The sequence below is a fragment of the Lynx rufus genome, unplaced genomic scaffold (assembly GCF_022079265.1).
Source record: "Lynx rufus isolate CCGP_SWC_20201006 ecotype Redwood Valley unplaced genomic scaffold, mLynRuf1.p SCAF_1, whole genome shotgun sequence".
Lineage (NCBI taxonomy): Eukaryota > Metazoa > Chordata > Mammalia > Carnivora > Felidae > Lynx > Lynx rufus.
Window position 1 is genome coordinate 80,476,931 of NW_025814823.1, and position 9,027 is coordinate 80,485,957.

The window sequence follows — 9,027 nt, forward strand, 5'->3', positions numbered from 1 at the left end:
GGCATTGTGGGAGGCAGAGTTCTAACCCAGACGTGCCCAGCCACGGGGCTCTTGGGACAGAGGAGGCCTGTTTGTTGGGTGGGGGTGAGGCGCAGTCCTCTGGGCCCTTCGACTGGCTCTGCACCTGCCCCTCGTTCAGGGCCCTGGCAGGTCCTCCAAGGGGCACAGCCAGTGAGGGCCAGGCTTTGGGCAGAAAGCGGGCAGCAGCCGCAGAGGCCAAGGTCCGCACAGCAGCTGAAAGGCAGCCACTCTCTCCCGGGTTCTAGGGGAGCCAGGCCGCCCGGGGACCCCCGGCCTGCCCGGCATGCCCGGCCGCAGCGTCAGCATCGGCTACCTCCTTGTGAAGCACAGTCAGACGGACCAGGAGCCCATGTGCCCCGTGGGCATGAACAAGCTCTGGAGTGGGTACAGCCTGCTGTACTTCGAAGGCCAGGAGAAGGCGCACAACCAGGACCTGGGTAGGTACCGCCCGGCCAGCCCCGGCCAGTTCGGCTCCTGGTCAGCGTCGGCAGCTCTCAGCCGGACGGGCTCCTGCCGATCGAGGGCACTGGGCCCATCCACATCCCTGGGCTTCCAGAAGAGATGAAAATGGCCTTTGAGACCTCCAAAGCTCAGGTCAGGACCACAGAGGCTGTGGCCTGCACAGGCTCAGGGGTGGCCCCGCCTGCCCTGGAGGCCACTAGAAGCTTCACCCCCAGCTTGGCTTTTCGCCGCAGGCTCTGTAAACGGTCAGGCTGGGGCCGTGAGGGGCGGGGGGGTCACACAGGGCCCCCAGGAGAACAGATGCGCATTCAAGTAAGCCTGGTTGCCAAAAGGAATTGAAAGGACTTAAAAGCACACAGGAAGTGCAGCGAGCACATGTGAAAATTGGGGGAGGGGCAGGGGTGCCTCGGTCCGAGGGGCCTGTGGTAGGGACAGGGGTGGGGAGTCCCTCAATCCGACCCCGATGCTGTGTGCACATTCCCGTCTACAGGTTCCACTTCCAAAATAAGTTTAACAGAACACAAAGCGGGACAAACGCACAGGGCCAGGGCCTAAAACGCAGAGCCGGGAGCAGGGCCTAGGCAGTGGGGCCCGCGCTGGGCAGGCTTGGTGGCAGGTGCCCACACGTTGTCCCCAAGCCCAGTAGGCAGCCCATGTGAGCAGGGAAGACTGTGCAGCTCTAATTCATCCTCTCTTCCCTGAGATAAAGGCAACCTTTGTACCCAGGAGCAGAGGAGTGTTTGGGGTTCGTATGGCCGGAGTTCCTTCGGGGAGGGTCCCTCAGGGTGCAGGAAGCCAGGCCCTTATCTTGGGTCCCATCAGGGGTTTCTCGGGGCTGGTCTTGAAGACCCCCGAACAACATAGGCCTCAGCCAGGTGCTAGTTCATGAAGACCCCACTCCATCCAGGGATGTGTGTGAAAACTTCTAGAAGGGCAAGGCTGAAATGGCAGGGCAGACTCCAAAAAAAGGAATTGGAAACTGCTAGCTCGGTCCCCTGTGCAGATCTGAGCCCTGCTGGGTGGCTGGTGGGCAGGTCCGTGACGTGGGGCCTCTGGGACCTGGCCCGGCCTGGAGGGGCGTCTTCCCAGCCACACTCAGCTGCGACCTCTTTCCACAGGGCTGGCGGGCTCCTGCCTGGCTCGGTTCAGCACCATGCCCTTTCTGTACTGCAACCCGGGTGACGTGTGCTACTACGCCAGCCGCAACGACAAGTCCTACTGGCTCTCCACCACGGCCCCGCTGCCCATGATGCCGGTGGCCGAGGACGAAATCAAGCCCTACATCAGCCGCTGTTCCGTGTGTGAGGCCCCAGCTGTCGCCATAGCGGTACACAGTCAAGATGTCTCCATCCCCCACTGCCCAGCTGGATGGCGGAGTCTGTGGATTGGATATTCTTTCCTCATGGTATGTGGTACTTGCCCGCTTTCTCTGTCTGAGCATGGAACTGGGTAGAAATCTAGTTCCTCTCCCCAACACACCCTGCCTCTGGAAGAATAATCACACGGGACAGTTGTTCAGGTTGCACACTGCACAAGGGCATCTGGCCCAGGGGATGAGAGCTGGAATACAGCCTGCACTTTGGCCTAAGCACTTTGCGAACTGAGCCATGTCAGGCATGGGCTGCCCCACCCACAGGGGGCCTGTGAATTTGCCATCAGGCCACTGTACGGGCTGCAATTAGGATAAACTGGGCCACCATGATAGCAACCCTTACGGTTTTCCTGCTTACTCCACCACTGTAGGGAGAAAGGAAAGGCCAGTGACGACAGTAGGCCTTGTGTTTATATTCGTTATAACTGCCATAAGTCATAAATCATATAAATAACATAACATGTAAGCGATAGGAAGAAGTATTCATATCTTAATATTTTTAGAGGTATCATTGCTGCAATAATTCGAAGCACAGAATACTAAGTTCTGTGCAAAGACAGGCACCTCCCTACTTTTCAAGAAGCTGATCACGGCCACGTAAGGTGACTTTTGAGGACAGAACAACCCCGTGTGGTTACACGTGCATCGGGGTGCGTCTGTGTGCATGTGTGCAGGTGTGTGTGTGTGTGTGTGTGCGTGCGTGTGTGTGTGTGTGTGTGCGCGTGCGGACTAAAGTTAGAGCCCTTGCCGGCCAGGCTATTCCCAGCTCTGAGGCTTCCTGCAGGGTGCTTCCTCCTGACCCTGGCCCGACGGCTCCCTCGAGGTGTCCTTCCAGGGCGGGGCCCTCCCAGGCCAGCCTCCGCTCCTTCACGCCAAGTGGGGCCTGAGGCTCCCTCCCACACCAAACGGACTGTGGGGCTCTGGGCTGGGGGGCTCCTGCATTCTGTGAGCGCAAGCCTTTTTCAAAGCTTCTTGTGCTTGTGGCTTTGTTTAAAGAGGCTGACCCGAGTTACCCGCCCAGGACGCCCCAGAACAGCCTCCTTTTTTTCCCTCACACTGTGGCTGAGACACATCCCTGTCCCACAAGCCACAGGGACAGTGTGTGTCCCACCAAGCCTGGCGGCCCATTTCTCTATGAGCTTCGGGCCCCGGTGGTCCCGTGCGTCTTAACAAGAGCTGCCGCACTTGTGACACCACGAGAAAGTAGCAGGTGACAAAAGTGAAGACGAGGTCCCCTCTGACCCTTCCCGCCTCCCGGCCAGCAGCCACACGGTCCTCTCAGGTGACCAGCTGCCTAATTAACAACTCTCTGATTGAAAAAACAGTCATTACACAAGTAGTACCTGTTGGTTATCGAGACACCAGCAAGTGGAGATTTCCAGAACCACTCCCAGTCTCTCTCCAGAAGAGCAAGCGAGGAAGAGCTGTCGAGGCCACTTTCTTTCTGCCTTATTTTTACCTTACCAGCCTCACGTGTGCCCTGCATGTTGACTTTAGTTTTCCTTTGAGAAAAAAAAAAAAAAAAAAGCAGTTCACATGTTGGCATCTGTCCTGCCAGGTGAACGCACTTCATCCTTTGAGTAGATGATTCGGGAGGAGACGGTGTTTTTCCCCAAGACAAGTCAGCCGCGTGTGCCGGTTATAACCTGCTTCTGCTCTGGGCTTCCCTTAAGCTCAGACGGTGCGCGTGGGCTCACGTCCCTGTCCCTGCACCGTGCCTGGTGCGTGGGCCACCCTGGTTTATTGCAGGCGGTCTGTATTGAAAGCGCAGACAAACTCCGGGGGGTGTTCAGCTGGGGGGGGTGGGTAGGACGGTGCATCAAAGAGCCCAGGCCGTCCCCCTGCGGGCGCGCTCACAGCCCTGCCCCGTCTCCCTCTGTGCAGCACACGGCGGCCGGCGACGAAGGCGGTGGCCAGTCGCTGGTGTCTCCGGGCAGCTGCCTGGAGGACTTCCGTGCGACGCCCTTCATCGAGTGCAACGGGGGCCGTGGCACCTGCCACTACTACGCCAACAAGTACAGCTTCTGGCTCACCACCATCCCCGAGCGCAGTTTCCAGGGCTCGCCGTCCGCCGACACCCTCAAGGCGGGGCTCATCCGCACGCACATCAGCCGCTGCCAGGTGTGCATGAAGAACCTGTGACGTGCGGGGGGCCGCGCCCCGCACGCGCTTCTCGGGGGGCTACACTCGGCCGGGGGGGCCACCTTGGTGCTCACTCTTAACTTATTACCTCACACGCCGCCCCCAAAACCGATCTCATCCTCTCTTTCAAACTCTGACGGAAAGGCTGCCAAAGGAATTGAGCGCCAGCGCTCACACCAAACAGCCCGTGGGCACCCGCAGGGGCTTCGGCACTGGCGACACCTGCCTCCCAACAGAACGGTCACCCGCCCGAGCACCCCCATCAGGCCGTGCCACAGTGCTCTGCACTAGGTGTAGCTGATGTCTCCACATGTGCCCTTAGAGTCACTGCGCTTCCAGACCCCGCAGACGACGCGCATTGTTGAACCCGCCTAATGGGGTGGTGTTGATAAGCGAAGTGTGTCGCCAAGGGCTCCTGAACCCCTCGTGCGGCTCCCACCAGCGGGTATCCGGGCCTCCGTGCTGGCAGCTCTGTTTCCTCCCAAAGACCCAGGATGTGCCTCTTAACCCCTCAGGAAGGCCAGGTGTGCCTTTTAAGACTTTGATGGTCCCACATGAGCTCTCTTCTGTCCCCCCCCCCCCCCGCCGTGTCTTCACAGACCATCGGGAGACCTCTTAGCCACCTGTTGTCAGCCACGCCATGTGGCACACTGTAGTCAGAAGTGATGTGTCTACTGCCCCAGGTGGCCCCGGGGACTTCCCCTCCATTCTTGGTGACTCATACTCCTATGACATATCTAACCTCTGTAACAAACACACAATAAAAGTTGGTTTTGAGCTTTTTATACCCCAAGGTGTTGACGGCCTTCATTCTCCCACGTCTGTCAAGCACAGTTTGCTGCACGAACCCCACACACCCGCCACGCCCCTCCCCGGGTCTGTGGTGTGGCTTGTCAGGGAGGTGTTTGTGTTTGCAGTGTGTTAGGGCCCACAGGAAACACCCCAGCCACCACTCACGGGGCTCAAGAGAACGGGCGCCTCACAAACACACTTCCCAAGTCATCTGGTTAGTTCTGACAGAACGTCCCAGGTCAGATCTCCGTATTTCCAAGAAACCCCCAAGATACATCTGTGGAACCTGGCAGGCCTCTGGGAGCCCAGGCCAGAATTTATTTCCAGCCTTTAAAATGCAGTCTTGGGGCACCAGCTGGCTCAGTCAGCCAAGTGTCCAACCTCGGCTCAGGTCACGATCTCATAGTTCGAGCCCCGCGTCAAACTCTGTGCTGACAGCCCAGAGCCTGGAGCTGCTTCGGCTTCTGTCTCCTCTCACTGCCCCTCTCCCACTCCCATTCTGTGTGTCTCTCCTTCAAAAATTAAAAAAAAAAAAAAATTAAAATGCAGTCTCATATTGGGGCACCTGGGTGGCTCAGTCAGCTAAGGGTCTGACTCTTGGTTTCAGCTCAGGTCATGGTTTTCAGGTCAGGTCAGGTCAGCTCATGGTTTTGTGAGTTCAAGCCCCACGTCAGGCTCTTCATAACAGTCTGGAGCCTGCTTGGGATTCTCCCTCTCTCTCTCTCTCTCTCTGTTCCTCCCCCACTCACACCGTCTCTGTCCCTCTCAAAAATAAACTTAAAAAAAAATTATAGAAAATGCAATCTCATGCTAAATTTTTGAAAAAGATTTCATTTATTTTTAAGTAACCTCCACCCCTGATGTGGGGCTCAAACTACTGACCCAAGATCAAGAATTGAACGCTCCTCCAACTGAGCCAGTCAAGCACCTCATATTAAACGTTTCTAAGAACAGTTTCCACGTAACTAAACGAGTATTCTGCATGATACTGTCATTCGAAATAGTTGAGCAACCACCCTGCACTGTCCCCCAGCAGCTGACGGGGACAAGGACTCTGCCCAGGAGGGTTTTGGGGGACACGAGTCCCGATCAGAGGATGGAGGGGGCCTGGCAGAGTGACTCGAGCAGAGGATGCTCTGTCCTGCAGGGACCCCCCCCCCAGGAAGGCCACGGGAGGAGCCTCAGGCTGTGCAGCTGAGGCATGGAAAGGGGACATTTCCCTCCGCCAGCTCTCGCCCCGGGGGGTCGTGGGCTGCCCACCCCCCCCAGGTCCCTGGCTCTCCCGTATGTGCGGGGCTGAGCGGCGTCCCAGGTAGACGCGGCAGACAAGCAGTGGAGCTGACGCGGGTGCTGTGTCCTACACCTGCTCACAGATGGTTTCCATGGCAACAGTCACAGCACCCCCATGGGATGTGAGGCTGTGGGGCCAGGGCCTGAAAGCGGCCCACACGGCGCCCCCTGTGGGAGGCAGCTGTTCATTCCAGACTCCGGTCGCCACGATCAGGGGGCGGCTGTGAAGTGCGTCACAGTCCCCAAGATCCCTGCTCGACTCGGCTTAGGTGTGATGCCATGAAGGACGGGGCGCTGGGCACCAGCATCCTCCCTGGTGGGACACACTCCCCGGGGGCCCCTGATGCCCGCCCTGCCTGAAGGCTGACCCTTGGCGGGGCCTTGCCAAACGGACTCACGGGAGGCTGGTCTCCATCCCACAGCTCAGGTTCAAGAGCACAGGGCGGCTGGACGGAGGTCATGTGATGATGTAAATGGGCCCTGAAATTGTAGCTGCTTCCACAGAGGCCGTTTGGTCACAGGGGTCAGGGTCTGGCTTCCCTGTGGTGGGACTGGGGGGTTCCCATGCTCTTCCTGGAGCTGACCTATCCCTACTATGCTTAGAAAAAGCGAGTGTTGGGGCGCCTGGGGGGGCTCAGTCGGCTGAGCGTCCAACTTCAGCTCAGGCCATGATCTCCCAGTTCCTGAGTTCAAGCCCCGCGTCGGGCTCTGTGCTGACAGCTCAGAGCCTGGAGCCTGCTTCCGATTCTGTGTCTCCCTTTCTCTCTCTCTCTCTGCCCCTCCCCTCCTCTCTCAAAGTAAATAAACATAAAAAAGAAGAAAAGAAAAAATAAGTGATCCCTGCAGAGTTCCTGGAAAGGGGATTCTCGTGTCCGGATTTGAGGACACTGTTTGGGGGTCTTCCTGCCCCCCCTCCCTGCCCAGGGGACAGGAACCCACCCACCCACACCCACACACACACAAACATGTGAGGCATGAACATGTGAGCGAGGCCACCAGAGGGCAAGGCTGTGGGAGGAGGGGGAAGTGCCCCTGGAGACGCACACTGTCCTGGGCGGGGGGGAGGGGGCGCCCTCCCCGGGCCAGGCCGCCCCGCTCACGTCGCCCCGGACGCATCAGCCCCAGGACTGCTGTGAGGCCTCCACGGCTTTTCCCAGGGAAACAAGCAGGTGGGGGCATACAACAGGCGCACCTCGTCTGGGGCAGCAGGTAGACCACGGAACCCACCTCGGGGGAGAGGACACGGCAGCTCCCGGAACCAGGAGCCTGAAGCCGAGGGCCAGTCTGCAGGGAAGCTGGGTGCCAGAGGCGAAGGTGTGGCTTCCAGACACAGCAGGTGGCTCTGATTCCACCAGGTTTGAAAATGACAGTCGCACCTTTAAGAACCCGGCCCGGCTGCCTGGGGAAAGCGGGGAGCAGGGCTCACGACCCCGACGACATTCCCCAACCATCCCTGATGCAGCTGCCTCGCTCGGGCCCTCGGGCACCAGGAAATATCCACCCAGGAAATGTCGAGAAAAAGGTTTTCACCCGTGGGAGGACACAGGGAGCCCTGGGTGAAAGCCTGATGCGGTGGCTCGGATACCAGGCACAGTGGGAGGTCACAGGGCTGTCCGTGGCCTCCCTGCCCCCCAGCAGCCGTATTTGTGCAAAAGAGAAGAAGGAACGTTCGAGCTTGCCAGCTCAAACCCACACCCAGCCGAGAAACCCCCTTTCTTTCCACCAGCTGGCTCCCCCACACCCACCCGAGCCGCCTGAAGCCTCCCCAGGGCCTACCTGGCTCCCCGGGTGGGAACTGGGCCCACATGGTCAGACTGAAAACCTGTGAGCAGGTTCGGACCCCAGAACTGGGCCAGTGTCCCAAACCTACTTGGGACAGAGCCCAGCGTGAAGTGTATTCTTAGGGCAACAACCAAGGCTGAAATTACGCGTGGCTGACGGAGAACGTGCCATCCCAGGCAATCCCCCAGGAAGTGTGGCCATTCGGGGACACGAGCTGGGGGTGCTCAGAGCGGATGAGCACACGCAAGGAACTTTCAGGGGGACAGGTCCCTGGGGACTCAGCCGGCCCCGCCTTCCAGCAAGAACCAGAGACTGTTTCACGGGACACCGCGTCCATGGCCTTTGGAGACAAATTCCAGGGCCCCCTGGATGGTGGCAGGTGTATCTAGCAAAGATACAATTCGACCAAGCTGATGATGCATTGATTCATCTTCAGTGTCCAGTGAGCCCTGCTGTGGGATGGGAGGCAGGCCTCAGGGTGGGTTTCAGTAACAGGCGTCCCCCCTGGGGAGCCCCAGGCGGAGGCAGGGAGCCGTGCCTCGTTTCGTCCCGCAGGTCAGCTCGCACACACCCCGGAAAAGGCGGCACACGGGAGCAGAGGAGGCCGGCCTGGAGGCCCCCACGCCAGTCGTGGGCACTGAACACAATTACCGCACGCCTCCCCGCATCCTCCGGAAGTAACGACTCACGAAACACACTGCTTTCAGGCTGGCCTCTCTGCATTCCGCTATGGACCGAATGCTCGCTTCCCCCAAGACGCAGATGTTGAAGCCCAGACCCCGCCCCTCCCCGTGTGACAGCCTTTGGAGGTCTGGGGGTGGGGTCCTCATGATGGGATCAGTGCCCTTATGAGGAAAGAGAGACCAGAGCTCGCTCCTTCCACCATATGAGGACACAGTGAGAAGGTGCCGTCTGCAAGGCAGGAAGGGGCCCAACCAGAAATCGGATCTGGCCCCCCCGGACCTCTGGCATCCAGCCCCCACGGCTGTGAGAGGTTAAGGGTCTGCGACGAGTGGCCCCAGCTGGCTGAGATACTCCCATTGTTTTTTTAAGTTTATTTATTTATTTTGAGAAGGAGAGAGACAGAGAGAGAGAAAATCGCAAGCAGGCTCCACGTCACCAGCATAGAGCCCGACTCCGGGTTTGAACCCACGAATCATGAGATC

At 58.9% G+C, this 9,027-nt stretch overlaps 1 protein-coding gene across 1 annotated transcript in view; it reads left to right on the forward strand.

Annotated features, from left to right (window-relative positions):
* The window catches only part of COL4A2 (collagen type IV alpha 2 chain), a 129,253-nt gene extending 124,420 nt beyond the window's left edge, over positions 1-4,833 (forward strand). Inside the window, exons 44-46 of the mRNA XM_047075403.1 lie at positions 267-458; positions 1,602-1,888; positions 3,740-4,833. Coding sequence (XP_046931359.1) covers positions 267-458; positions 1,602-1,888; positions 3,740-3,997 — 737 coding nt within the window. The 3' untranslated portion in view covers positions 3,998-4,833. The remainder of the gene's footprint in view (positions 1-266; positions 459-1,601; positions 1,889-3,739) is intronic.
* Positions 4,834-9,027: the final 4,194 nt, after the last annotated feature.